General features: G+C 33.7%; 1 protein-coding gene across 1 annotated transcript in view; it reads right to left on the reverse strand.

Annotated features, from left to right (window-relative positions):
• Nucleotides 1-15,915, reverse strand: part of CFAP47 (cilia and flagella associated protein 47) — a 474,307-nt gene that overhangs the window by 53,352 nt on the left and 405,040 nt on the right. Inside the window, exons 59-60 of the mRNA XM_057717674.1 lie at nt 2,924-3,083; nt 1,145-1,239 (exon numbers count right to left, since the gene is read on the reverse strand). Coding sequence (XP_057573657.1) covers nt 1,145-1,239; nt 2,924-3,083 — 255 coding nt within the window. The remainder of the gene's footprint in view (nt 1-1,144; nt 1,240-2,923; nt 3,084-15,915) is intronic.

Genomic DNA, 15,915 nt, shown 5'->3' on the forward strand with positions numbered 1-15,915 from the left:
ATGCAGAAGAAGTGAGAAGTGTGTTGAGGAAAGAGAACATACTGAAACTTGAGAGAAGCCTGGAGTATGTGGAGAAAAAAACGGGTTATTGAGAAAAAGAAAGACATTTTAAGAGTAGGGATTTTACATTGCATGTGTGGTGGCAAAGCAAACCTCCCTAAAAGCTCTAGTACATTCTGACTGGTTTTTGGAGAACATCATAAAAGTTTTGTATGTGGGACAACTAATAGAGGAATCATTGTCCCCATGAGTTACACAGAAGCTGGCATATGGTGATTAAATGTGATCCAACAACTCAAGTACCCAGGAATCTTACAGATCTAGCACAGGGCTCTGAGCGCATCAAAGAATGTGAAATAAAGGGGTCTGAATTTAATGTTATTTCAATCTGAGTTGAATTGTAGGTTTCCCCAACAAGAAGAACAACAGGAAATGGTACGGTTTTGTGGAAAGACCGTTGGACTTATTGTTAGGAGACCAGATTCAGTCCTAGCATTCCCACCAATAGGGCTGGGTCACATTACAATCTGCTTTCTCTGGACCTGGATTTTCTTACTTGTCTGTATTACTCATCCATAAAAAAGAATGAAATTGAGTTATTTATACTGAGGTGGATGGACCTAGAGTCTATCATATAGAGTGAAGTAAGCCAGAAAGAGAAAAACAATTACCATATGCTAACGCATATATATGGAATCTAAAAAAAATGGTACTGATGAACCCAGTGGCAAGGCAAGAATAAAGATGCAGATGTAGAGAACGGACTTGAGGACATGGGGTGGGGGGCAAAGGGGAAGCTGGGACGAAGTGAGAGAGTAGCTTTGACATATACACACTACCAAATGTAAAATAGATAGCTAGTGGGAAGCTGCTACAGAGCACAGGGAGATCAACTCAATGACTGGTGATGACTTAGAGGAGTGGGATAGGGAGGGTGGGAAGGAGTTGCTCAGGAGGGAGGGGGTATGGAGATATATGTATAAATACAGCTGATTCACTTTGTTGTACAGCAGAAATTGGTACAACAGTGTAAAGCAATTATACTCCAATAAAGAGCTTAAAAAAAGAAATAGAAGAGATGGGATTAGAGGGCCTCTAAGATCCCTTAAAACCCTGGTATTCTCTGACTCTAACATATACCTACCTTGCGGGCATTTAGGATGTGGTGCCTGTGGGAGTCCAATAATAGGGTATATCCAGCGTATTTCTGGTATTTGTTCACTCTCTAGTTCCAAAGCTCTAAATAGAAATTAAATTATTAAGAGTGAACAAAAGCATGTGCTTTCAATATTAACATAAAATAACATACTTTTTAGTAACCTAATGGCATTTTAGTAAAGCTTGTGAAATTAAACTTTGGCAGAGAGAAACTAAGTATGGAATATAAAACTTTTTCTGCAAATGTTGATTTTATAAACATTTCAAACCAAACCCTGGTAAATTATCACAAAGAAAAATGTAATGTAACCATTGTGAGGTGAAAGTTAAAATTGAAAAACATTTTTCTCTACATTCAAAGGTTGGTACAGCAGGTGGCCTTCCATATCTGTGGGTTCTGAATCCACAGATTCAATCAACTGTGAATTGAAAATATTAAAAACAAAGAAATTCCAGAAAGTCCCAAAATGCAAAACTTCTATTTACAGAGCATTTACATTATATTAGGTATTATAAGTAATGTAGAGGTGATTTAAAGTATATGGGAGGATGTGGATAGGTTATATGCAAATACTATGCCATTTTATATAACGCACTTGAGCAACCATGGATTTTGGTATCTGCGGGGGTCCTGGAATCAATACCCCATGGATACTGGGGGACGACTGGATTGGTATTTACTGATGTGACTAAACTGTGATTAATCAGAGGTAATACAGTTTCTATGGGTTATATTCTAAACTGGATAGGCAAAGCACAAAACAAAAAATGCCATTAAGTATAGGACTTCAGAAAGTTACAAGGAATTTACTTTTGAAGGCTTCTAGTTAAAAGAAAAAGGGCAGTTGTAAAATTATTCTAAATCCATCATATACTATCAGGAGGACAACAATACTAGAAAATGGTCCTGACTGTTGTTGAAACAGGCTTTTGTTATTAAAAATGGAACATAAGACACGACAGGCAGGACCAGCTTCATGGGCATGTGACCTATGCAGCAGCACAGTAACTCCACACTTGGAATTGCTCGTGTTTGTTTAATGTCTTGAAATTCTTAATACTTTTTGAACAAGGGCCTCCTCATTTTCATTTTACCCAGATCACATCAGCAGTCTTGACCGCAAGAGTGGTGAAAAGCATGGCAGAATGGACACTAATGAGCCCATGGGAACGATATTTTTGAATGTGAAGAAGAAATACACACACATAGGACAAAGTAAGAATTTCTTTTTAATTAAGGGTTCTAGACCTTTGTTTAATTAAATTATAAAAGCAGAGAAAACATTTAAATTGTGCATCATTACCAGAGTCTGCTTAAATTTCAGCTAAGCACAGAGGGGACAAGTAACCTGCATTCTGGCAATGACACAGCACACCCTAGTCGTGGCAGTATTTCATTAGGACATCATATACCTGGCACAGGGCCATCACTTGGTGAATGCCAGCATCAGAAATCCTATACTTTGCCCAGACTAGCTGTTTCAGGTTGTTCTCTGGATACAGACTCAAAAAGGAGTCCCTTTGCATGTATCTGATGGTGATTCACCGATACGATACTTGTTCCTCATTCTGACCTTCAAATCAGCAATGATATATATAATCCCCATATAACAAACATATTTTCCTCCTCTGACCGTATAAATTTCAACACTTCACAGAACATAACCTCATGAACTTTACATTGCATAACATATAAAAGAAACCAATCACATCAATGCCACTGAAAATGAAATCATGTTCCTTCAATGTGCTATTTAAATGTTACCTTTTCACCTCTGGGTGCAATTCGTTAAAATTGTCAATAAGCCACTTTTTTCCGCTTGCCTTCTTCATTTGAACAACGACCATTGTTTTTTGTAATTTCATAACCTGGGGCATAAATAACACCCGGATATCTATAGTCCCTTTAGGAGGCAATGCAATTCCTATTAAAAAAAACACAAAATAAGTTTTAATGTGGTAAACATTTTTAGAATATAATAATTTTAACAACAGAAAGTAACCTCTCCTTACTGATCACCTAAATTTTTCAAAATCACTCCTGAACAAAAAAAACACATTATGTTAAATTCTAAGTACACTTCACTGGCTTCACTAATTTTCCTCAAATGTAATCAATTCTTTAAAAAACACATTTTATCCTGAGCCAAGAAGGTTCTCCTGAAGAGGCTGGAAGAATTGAAGAAATGTTGATAGTGATGGCTTGAGTTTCTCAGAGTGAGAAAAGCACCATAAAACGCATGAATCTTTTCAAGTCTTACCACATTTTGCACAAGACAAAGTACAGCAATTTCTGATGCTTTAATTTCTCTGCGTATTTTTTTCGCGACCATAACAGCTCCAGGTTTCTGCTTGGAGCCCCAGAATTGCTACCAGTAAACTGTTCATTTCTTTAACTGATTCATGAAGGAAGCCAAAGCTTATTTGTGAAAGAAAGAGGCATCAACTTCAGGGTGTAAAAATCGGAAGACAGAAAAACTGACAGCATTTTCTTGTGTTCCAGGAGATTCGAATATTTCAACCTTTGCTTTGTATAAGTACTGCCTGCGAAAAACTTGTTAGACATGGAGTTTGCTAAGCCCCAGCTATAGAGATTCTGATTTGTTCAGTCTGGGCTGGGGCCTCAAAGCTGCATATTTAAGTAGCAGCTCATAAGCTCCAGAAGCAGATGGTCATGACACCACACTTAGAAACAACCCCTCCACCTATTGGAAAAGTATTGAGAGGCTGGAAGAGTAGTGAGCTTCTGGCCGTTTATAACAGTGAAGATTTCCAAGTGATCGGTGTCTTCCTTTATTTTGAGGAGCCACACTTTCTTTACAAGAAAATGAGGGATTAGTGACTGTTGTTTTTTTTTAAGTTCTTTGTTATAAGATCGATGATATTCAAAGCCATTTTGTCCCAGATGAGAATACTGTACTAAACTATTAAGAACATCAAGAAAGAAAACAGAAAATGGCCCCTCTGCAAAATATCCCAACTCAAAATTCTTATACATTTTCAAATTTCAAATTCTATTCCTTCAGAAAATGAAAAATTTCTAAGCTGTATTATCATACTTAACAATAACTCATAATTAATATGATTACTAGTTAATATTTATTCACTATTGACTATATGCCAAGGTCTGTGCTAAGTATTTTTCACACAATATCTCATTTCATTCTCAGAAAATCACCACAAATAAATGCTATTACGTTTCTCACTTTAGAGATGGAGATATTGAGACAATTTGGTTACACGACTTGCCCAAAGTCCCAATGAAAGACTGCAATATTTACTACGATATCTGAAAAATTTCTAACTTCAACTTTGTCTTTATGAGTTCTGTATTTTCAGTGAAACATTGCATTCAAATAAATAAAAACAGCAAGAGCCAGAATAGGATAGGATAAAGAGGTGGAATATGATAAAAATAGCAGAACTGAGTCAAATAAACCATACATTGCATCCCCGAGGAAAAGTTTAGAAATGATCATTTACCCTTACAAAAGTATATTACCACTAAAAATAAATTATATTATGACTAAAAATAAACCCAGACATTTAGATGGTGTACAGGGTCAAGACAAAGATACAAATGGGTACTTACTTCATTGCTAACATCATGCTTTCTTATAACATTTGAAATGAAAGATAATGCTATAACAAATAAGCTCATTAATTAAAAATCCAGTAGGCTATTTGTGCCTGTAACTTTTTACCAGTCTACAAACAGAACTACAGTCCCTATTGATTTCACCATACATTTCTTTTACTATTATTACGTGCTTAAATAGCAAGAATCACTGTGGTGTTAATAAACTTCCAAGAAATCACTGAAACTTAGCATTGAAAAGAACCTTGAGAATTTACGAAATTCATTTTGTGTCTCACAAATAATTTACATTTCCTGTGGTTTTGCCACTGTCCTTTGTAATACTTTGAATAGAGACAGGAAAGCCGTCCTCACTTCTATCTTATAAAGAATCTTACCCATATTTTCTTCTAATATCTGTTTTCATCCTTATAGTTAAATATTCAATCCATTTGTAATCTGTTCATATGTACGGAATGAAGAATGTATCCAATGTTGTTGATTTTCTATATGAGACTAGTTATCCAAAAACCACTTATTTAAAAGCTCAATGATTTGAAATGCCACCTACATGGTATTTCCATATCTACTTTGGTCTTTTTCTGGAGTCCCTAGATTTCTCTTCATATGTAAGTACCACATTGTTTTAATTATAGATGCTTTATTTCCTACTAGGACTAACTGCGCCTCCTCCTCCAGCTCATTTTTCAAAAGAATTTTTCTAAATTTGGAATAAACAGTTAGCTTCAAGAAGGGGATGGCCTGGCAAACAGTACTTTTAATGGGATCACCCTACATTTATACTTTAGGGATAACTGACATTATTGTCCATTCATGATCTATTCAAGAGTAAGGATATGGCCTTTATTTTTTTTATTTGAGCATTATATTAGGTGCTTCTAGGTTCTTGGAATAGGTTTTCAGCCTGTCTTAGTTTTCAGTGTTGCTAGAGGCTCATTTCAGCATCTTCATATGTGTTTAGCAGGAAGCTGGGAGAAACCACATCAGTTGTTTATATCTTCTGACTAGGAAATCTAGCTAGTATGATGATTACTACATCCATTAGGTTAAATAATCAAAACATATTCTAAACTCAAAACATTTTCTAAGCTTATCTTTTCCCGTTTTACTCCAGTTCCATATAGTAACTACACAAACTAACTACAGATATATTTACTTTTTTCTATTACAGTTACCATTCTGGAGGTTCAAAATCCTAATAAGCATCTGGGGGGAAATATGCACATTTTATTTTACATAATTAATGTTATGTACTTACATATTTTATGAGAGAAGTATACATTATTTATAGAATTTTTGAAATCCTGATAATACATCATGTTTAGCATCTGAGAAATATTAAAAAAGAGTAGCAATCATATTATTATTACTGTTGCTTTGCTTTTGAAGTCTGCTATGGCCTAGTTGCACTTAGCATTCAAATTTTATTCAGTGTATTTTAATACTGCTACTTTGGCTGCTCTTTTGATTAAAGATAATAGAAATATTTATGCACTGATCTCCAATTTGAAGTATAGAAATTGTACAATGTTTTAATGGTTATGAGGTTACTTGCCTTCTTAAAAGAAAATCTTCTCAAGAGCATAAAGTGAACATAATCCTCATTTTAGTGATGAAAGTATTTCATCTTGGGAGATTAATTTCTAATCACTTTAGTGGTATTACACTACTACTCCCAACAGCATAATTTTTAATATTTAGCATGGAATTAGAAATAGCCCATGCCAGGAAATCAAAGAGATACTTAAATATACTAGTACCCTAAGTGATTCTATTATTTTTGTTATAGTGGTTTATTTTAATTAATTAATAATTTAATACTTTTGTCAAATGTCTATTTGGTTTTTTAAATTGAAGTATAGTTGATTTACAATATTGTGTTAGTATCAGGTGTATAGAAAAGTGATTCAGTTAGACATATATATGTATATATATATATATATACCTATATTCTTTTTTTTTGTTCTATTCCATTAGTTTTTTATAAGATATTGAATATAGTTCCCTATGCTATACAGTAGGACCTTGTTGTTTATCTATTTACTATATGGTAGTGTGCATCTAATAATACCCTGCTACCAATTTATCCTTCCCCCATCTTCCTCTTTGGTAACCATAAGTTTGTTTTCTATGTCTGTGAGTCTCCTTCTGTTTTGTAAATAGGTTCATTTGTACTACTTTTTTTAGATTCCACACATAAGCGATATCACATAATATTTGTCTTTGTCTGATTTACTTCACTTAGTATGAGAATCTCTAGGTCCCTCCATGTTGCTGTTATAGTGGTTTATTTTAAATAAGAATGCAAGTTTTTATTTTTAAAACATCAAGTCATCAAGAACATGACTTTTCATCAACCACTTTCACACGTGAAATGTGTACTTTCTACTTGAATACTTTATATTTTCAATAAATGATTTAATAACCTTTAAATTATACTAAAAAATAGAATTATTAACATGGTAGTTTGGAGACGAGTCCTTTCATTGGTTCTTCAGAGGTATTATAGGCTGAATTATGTCCCCCTCCCACCTCTCATATGTTGAAGTCCTAACTGTTGAAGTATCTCAAATGTGACTGTATTTGAAGATGGGGCCTTTAAAGAGGTGGTTAAGTTAAAATAAGACTGGTAGGGTGGGCTCTAATCCAGTCTGACTGATGTCCTTATAAAAAAGGGAAAACTTGACACATAGACACACACCAAGGATGCTCTCACACAACAGAAAGGCTATGTGAGGGCACCATGAGAAGGCAGTCATCTACAAGCCATGTAGAGATACCTCAGAAGAAATCAAATATCCTGGTCCCTTGATTTTGAACTTCCAGCCTTCAGAACTGTGAAAAAATTATTTTGTTTAATCCACCCAGACCGGTATTTTGTTACTGCAGCCCTAGCAAACTAATACGTGAAATTATCTTTCCTTCTATGTTATCTCAGAGGCTGAGGCATGAGATGCCACTGAACTTGCTTAGAGAATTTCTAATTACAGGCTCTCAAAACATAGGTCAGATAGAGAAATTTGACTCATTGCCATTTGGCTGCTATGATCATGGAATAGCTAGGGACGAAGCATTACTTCCTTCCTACCGGTACCTCTTTGACTGAGGTACATGTATTGAATGGGGGCATCTACTGAAGAGCAAGAAGGGCATTTCAGGCATGGAATTTCCTTCATGAAAGATTACAGACTGTTGCTGCTTCACCTCTATTTTTCATGTAGCTAGCTAATGTCGGAGATTTAAGAAATAACTTGTCCAAAGAAGACACCATTAAAAGGACTAGTGTACAAAAAGTGAGCACTAAGTAGAAGGTGACATTTACTCATATAGGTCATTGGGGAATAGATACAAATCCAGGCTTCTTAGGAAAAATGTTCAGTTTGAGACATACAATGTTTTTCAAACAGATTTTGGGGGTTACTCAACACAAATATGATTGCTAAGGTAAGTTTTACACCATGAACTAAACACTTGTAAGTTAAAGTTTTATGTTTGTTTTTTTAAAAAATCTAAGAATACATTAGCAAAAAAAAGAAAAACAAAAAACAAAATAAGACTTAAAGAAAAAACTGATTCCAATGTAAACATTTCATTGCTGACTTAAAATGAGTGAAAAATCCACTATCAGAGCCTTTTGACCAGAGACACAGTAAAGGACAGAGTTTTCTGTTATTGAAGGCCTTCAAGCACATGCTGAATAACCACTGACAGCGGTGACAGAGAGATGGGTTTTGCAGTTTACATGAGTATTAGAATATTTTAACGTGCCTTCAGTCATAATATTCTCTGATAACATTTTTCCTTATAAATAGAAAAGATAACTAAAGTTTTAAAAATTAATGTCAGGAGATTGAATATTTTCTTGGAAAATAACTAATTTTAATTTCAATTAAAATAATATCCCTGATTGATCAATTACTATGTCTTCCTTGTTCTCTGCACTGCTAAGCTGTATGTGTGTGTGTGTGTATAAAATCTCTCTCTTCACCTGCAGGAATACTCTATGATATAATGTAAAGCATTTGAGATTTACAAGTTTAAATCTATGCTGTGATATTCATTATTTTGGGGAAACTGGGAAAATTATTTAAATTTCCAAGTGAGATTTTCCTCATATGAAAAAGGAAGCACATATATATGTGTATATGTATATGTATATAAAGGGATATAATAAGCATATCAAGATTTTGCTATGGCAAAGGTACTACTTCAGTTCCATCCAGATAATCCCATTTTGCACATTATACATTGATTCTACACTATCTTATTCTTTCACTTATTCATTCAGAAAATGCTCTGTGCCATGCATTGTAATAGGGGATAAAATAGTGAAGAAAATAAATTCCTTGCTTTTCTGGGTCATGTATTCCAGAATGTGTTGGGGGGTGAGAAGTCAAACGATAAATAAAATGTATTATATGTATGGTGTTGTTAAGTAAAACAATAAAGAGTTAGAGAGTGATGTGGATATTATTATAGGGTGGTCCAGGAAGGCCTTTCTGTTAGGTGCCACTTGAGCAGAGCAGCTAAGGAAATCTGAGAAGCCTTGTAGACATCCAAAATGGTGAGAGATCAACTGTGTCAAGTAGAGTTCATGGGTTGAGCAAGATGAGGATGCACATAGATGATGAGGTCTGGCAATATTATGTTACTGATAAACTTCAAAAGAGCAGAATCATCTGTAGACTGATGGGGAAATAAAGCAAGATTAGCCTTTGCAATAATCTATAAGTGAAAATTATCTGAAAAAGAATATATATATAAATGAAAATATATATATATATTCATATCTGAATCACTTTGTTGTACTCCTGAAACTAACACAACATTGTAAATCAACTATACCTCAATTAAAAAAAAGAAGATAATGGTATAAGAAATGAGGGCCACAAGTATAGACAACCTTTCAAGTTGTTTTGCCATAAAGAGGGATCAGAGAAATGGGATGGTACTTGGCAGGATAAGGGGTAAAGAGAGGCATGTCTTTTAATGTTAAGAGATATAATTGCATGCGTGTTATGTTGATGGGCATAATCCTACAAGAATTATTACGGAGAAGACAGAGGGAAGAGCTGGAGAGCTCCACATAGTTGAGCAGGCGTGGGATTCAGTGAGCAAGTAGAGGGCTGGCTGTAAGAACAGAGAGCTTTTCCAGTGTAATGGGAGGAGAGGCAAGGCACATGGATGAAAATAAAATTAGGCTGGTCGATGTAATGGAAGAACCAGACAGTTAGACTCTGATTTGACTCTATATTCTTAATTGAAACAGGAAGAAAGAATATCAGATGAGACAAGGGGAGGAAATGCTGAATGCCAGTAGCAGTCATCAGGTTTCATTTCACTGTAGGAAATTTCACTCATCAAAAAAGTTCACCATTCACTCACAATTTACTTATTTCTCTATCTTCCTTTCTATCTATCCATCTGTACATCCATCAACTACTCTACCTGTTGTAAAAACCCCCAATTCTATAAATCCTAAGAAGATATTAGTCCTCTTTGTTACAATATTTATCTGTATTTCTGAAGCTAAGAAACTTGTATAAAATGACAGAAAAGAGAAATGGTCCTGTGCGCCTTAGGTTCCATTTTACAAGCCCAGACCTTATAAAGTATTTTAATAAGTTTGATTTTCATTCTCTTCATAGAAATATTTTAGTGGTAGAAGTAGGTCTAAATTTCAGGTTATAGAGATTTTTCTAAAGGGCAGGCATCCAGGCATCTTTGCATAACAAAAGCTACAGCGTTTTGTTTTACAATAAAAGCAGTAGCTTTACTGACTAGCTTAGAAATCTACCTGCTTTATGCTAAAAATCGTAATTACAAATCTGTCTGATTGGAACCTGAGCTCATTTGTGTGGAAAATTGGTCATTTGACATAATAGGAATGGAAATTTTACAAAAAACATGAAATTATGCTCAGCTGCCAACATAATTTAATAAACATTCATGACAATTACCTGGAGACCTGGGCATGTTTTATGTCAGGCAGTAGCACACATTAAATGCCTCTAAACACTGAGTTCTTGAAAACATTTTCCAATTCACAAGTAGCAACATTTAATTTGAAAAAACATACTATTTCTGCAAATAATATTTTTATTATTCATTGCCAAATTACATGATACATGTTAACTAAAATCAACATGAGACATAGCAATTATCTCTCATAAGGAAAAAACCATACATGTCTCTTTTCTAAATGCTTATTTAGCTCTGATTAACAATCACAAATGATGCATATTTTATCGTTTAAAAAGTAAATATTATAGAAACCAAACACAGTGTATATCATTATCCTTCTGATTATTCTCTTATTATAATATGATATAATCCTTATCCACTATAAAATATTTGAGATAATTATAAACATGCAGTTGTAAGAAATAAAAGTACCCTTTACCCAGTTATCTCCCATGGTAACATCTTGTAAAGCTATAATGCAATACAAAATCCAAAATACTTACACTGAAATAGTGAAGATACAGAAGTTTCATTACCACAAGGATCCCTTTGGTTGACCTTTTATAGACATCCCTACCTCCCTGCCTACCCTAACCCTGAATACCACTATTCTCCATTTCTATAATTTTGTCACGTTGAAAATATTCTATGAATGGAGTCATACAGTACATAAATTTGGGGGATTGGCTTTTTCACTCAGAATAATTGCCTGGATATTCAATTGAATTATACTTATCAGTGCTTTATTCCTTTCTATTGCTGAATACTACTTGGTGGTATAGATATAACACTGTTTGTTTAACCATTCACCCTTTGAAGGGCATCTAGGTTGTTTTCAGATTTTGGCTAGTACAAACAAATCTGTTATGAACATTCATACACATATTTTTGTGTGACATAAATTTTTACTTTTCTGGGCTAAATTCCCATGAGTATAATTGTTGGATGGTAGGGTAATTGCATGTTTACTTTGATAAGAAACAACCAGTTTTCCAGAATGGCTGTACCCTTTTACATTCCCACCAGCAACGTATGAGTGGTCCAGTTTCTCTACATCCTTCCTAACATTTGATGTTGTCACTATTTTTTATTTTAGCCATTCTGATAGGTTTGCAGTGAAATCTCATGTTTTTATTTTGCATTTCTCTAAAGACTAATGATGTTGAACATCTTTTCATGTGCTTATTAACCATCAGTATAATTTCTCTGGTGAAATGCCTATTTGTATTCTTTGCCCATTTTCTAAAAATTGTATTTTTATTAGTGAGTTTTCAATATGTTTTATATATTCTAGATACTAACCCATTGTCACATATGTGGATTGCAAACACTTTCTCCCAATTTATAGCTTTCCACTTTATCGTCTTCTCATGGGCTTTTATGGATCAAAATAGTTTAGTTTGATGTCCAATTTATTAATTTTTCCTCTTATTGAATTTTTATTGGTTAAAAGCAAGAACTATTTGCTTAGCATTTTGTCAGTTTTTGCATAAGATATGAGTATCTTGATCGCAATTGCATTAAACCTATAAATCAAGTTGGATAGAACTGACATCTTTACTATATTGAGTCTTCCAATTCATGAACAGAGTGTATCTTTCCAGTTATTTGATTCTGTCATTTTAAGCATACAAATCCTGAACATGCTTTGTTAGATTTACTTTTAGGTAATTTACTTATTTGGAGAGATTATAAACAACATCAGATTTTAAATTTCAGTTTCCACATTTTCATTGTGTGTGTGTTCTTCTTATTCACCATGACCTTGCTGAATTCCCTTAATACTTCTACAAGCTTTTTTTTTTTTTTGATTCCTTGGGAATTTTCTGGTAGATAATCATGTGATATGAAAATAAGGACAGTTCATTTCTTTCTTTCATTCTATTTGCCTTTCATTTTCTTTGCTTGCCTTATTGCATTGACTGAGACTTCCAACAGTTTGATAAATAATTGCTGAGTGACATCCTTGTCTTGCTCCCTATTTTAGAGAGAAAGTATTCAATGTTTCATAATTAAAGGTGATGTTAGCTGTAGTTTTATCATGTAAGCTCTTTATCAGGTTGATGAAGTTCCCTTTTATTCGTAGGTTGTAAAGAGTTTTATAAGAAATTGATATTATTTTTATTTTAAAGCTTTTTCTATTTTGACTGACCTGTGATTTTTTTTCCTTTAGTCTTTTTACAGGGTAGGTTACATTAATGACATTTCAAATGCTGAACCAGGCTTTACATTTGGAATAAATGCCATCTGCTCATGGGTATATTTTTTGTTGTATATTTTGATGGGCTCAATTTATTAATACTTTGTTGAAGATTTTTGTGTCAATTTCATGAACAGTATTAGTTTGTAGCTTTCTTTAATTGTAATGTGTTTCTGATTTTTGTATCAGGGTAATGCTGTTCTCATAGAATAAGCTGGAAAGTGTTTCTTCCTCTTCTCTGTCTTGGAATAATTTGAGAAAGAATGATGTTAATCCTTCTTTAAATGTTTGGTAGAATTGCCAGTGATGCCATTTGGGCCTAAAGATTTCGTCTTGGAAGTTTCTCAATTATTAATTCAATTTCTTTAATAGAGGACTACTCACGTTATCTATTTCATCTTTGGTGGATTTTGGTAATTTGGAATTTACTAGAAATGGATCAATTTCTCCTAAGTTGTTGAATTTATGTGTTTATAGTTGTTCATAAAACTGCCTAATTTTTCTAATGTCTTAGATTATCTGTAGGAATGTTGCCATGGGTTACTTGAACATATTTTAGGATTCTAACACAGTGTTTTTGAGTCTATCCCTTCATATAATTTTCTTAGTCGTTTAAAATGGTAATTCAATATGCATATGCAACTTATTGCTTTCCACAGGTATCACTGTTTAACTAATTTGAATGAAACATATCAATATATACCTTATGTTTTAAAATGTACTCAGGATGTTTTAATCAGGTATGGAGAGACATACAGACACAGAAATATCTGTCAGGAAGGAAGAAGTTCTATACTCACATATCCCTCAGAACAGGAGGCATAGCATGCCATGCAGGGCCACATGGGAAATCATTAAAATTAGTCACGGGGTGGGGGAATGGCCAAGAGCCTTTCTTGTGGTTTTCATGGGAACGAGCAAGGTAGGGTAAGCAGGCTAAGCAGGTTTAGGATAGAGGGTATTTTCCTTACGATAGATCACAAATTCTAGAAGATGGTGTGGTAAAGTTTTAGGATTTGAAAAGGAGTGAAAGCTGTGGTTAAAAAAAAGAGTGGATGTACACTGCCACTGGGGATATGAATGTTGAGAATGAGGGATGACCCAGAAGAACAGGTGCTCATAGGGTAACAGATATAAAAAAGGATAAATATATACTAATATACTTTCTGATGAAAGAAAGATGGTGGTGGTAAGATCTCACACTTGCACTATGGGGATGAGACTTTAGAGGTGGAAAAGAATGGATAACTTTGCAAATATATATATTATATATAAGGATTTGCTAATGGCTTGAAAATAATCCACCAATTATTCAACATTCTCTAACTACCTAAACATAGGCATATACTTTGCTATATATAAGCTTAGTATTCTCAAAACTCAGGTCTCACAAATAACAAACTAATGCCAAATGTTGTTTGCTAACATACTCAGGAATTGAGTGCTTGTCTGTAAGATAAATGTCTCAGTATCTGCATTTTCCTCCTATCAGTTTCTTCCTGATAAGAAGTTTTGATAAAGATCACAGCATCATTTATACGTGATAAGATAAATAATACTCAAAGATGCCGTCTTCTACTGTTACCGAGGGGTTAAGGATTTCGGAACATGCCCACTTGGTATAGGAATGGAAATCCATTAGAGCTACAAGAAGTCAGGAAGAATACAAGTGACAAAAGGTAATGAACGGTTGTGCCTAGTCAAAACAGGGAAATCTTAGAATGGATGTTTTCCTAAGATGCATTCATCATATTCCTTTTAGGAGATAACTGGAAAAAATAGAAATCCAATCTTTTTGTAAGATTAAATTTTAACTTGCCCACAGAGCTGGTGACAGTAGAGTTTCGATTGTTTACTTATTTCCTACACATGGAGACCATGACAACTTATATCCATTTGATTTTCCTTTTAGACTTAAAAATAAATAGGGGTGTCAGCTAAAAGAAGAAGAAGAAAAAAATAACAATTTCAGTTCAGGTGTCATTGGATTTCTGACATATCAGATAGAGCTCTGATTACATTTGACAGATGCATATTGATTTTCATTTTAAGCTCTTCTTATCCAACATATTTGGTTATTTCTGGAATTTTGCTTTAAATTAAATACAGGTTTGAAGTGATAGAAGATTTTAATTAACTTCACTGACAATATAATACCTACCATGGAATTGGAATCTGATATTATATTTTTTCATACAAAAGAAACAAACATAATGAGAAATTTCATATTTATGTAGCATAAAGCAGGAATTCTGTTTTTTAGAATGCACCAAACAGGTCATAAAGCATGGCTTAAAACATGTTCTCACTTATCAGAGTCTAAGAATCAAAACAAAAATGTGAAGTCTACAAAACTGCATTGTTTCTCAAAAGTGACCCAAATATGCTAAAGCTGTCACCACTGTTACTCTCTCTCCACATCTCTTGAGGCTCTTGCATGGAAGCTAATGCATTCGATGTTTTTCCATACCCATGGATTCTATGCCAGTGATCTTCAATATTCTTACCTGAGTTCTTCTCTATCTCATACATGTGGATAAATGCCCAATTTTAAGCATGTTTTATTATGTTTCCCCCAAGACAGGCACTTGATACTTGATCCCAACATAATAAAAACATTATTAGACCAATAAAATGTGAAAGAGTATATTCTATTTACAAAATAAAATTTCACTCTCTAATATCCTGTTGTATTCCAAAACTAGCAGAAAAGTATATAACTGACCTTTCATTTTACTTGTGAGCACTTTTATTCTAAATTTTTCTTTTTTATGCCTTTTCTAGCACCTAAGGAAAAAAGTTTCCATTTTTTTAAGAAAGAGAAAATATTTTAAACTTAGCATTGAAATTAGCGTAATTGTTCTAAAGCAAATAAACCTATATAGATCACTTTTTTATTATCGTCACTAACATACAACGATAGAATCTTTGAGTTCTAATTTAATGGTCCTCATGTATAACCTCCTAGTGAGTGTAGAAACATATTGTAAGATGT

This window comes from Hippopotamus amphibius, chromosome X (assembly GCF_030028045.1).
Source record: "Hippopotamus amphibius kiboko isolate mHipAmp2 chromosome X, mHipAmp2.hap2, whole genome shotgun sequence".
NCBI lineage: Eukaryota > Metazoa > Chordata > Mammalia > Artiodactyla > Hippopotamidae > Hippopotamus > Hippopotamus amphibius.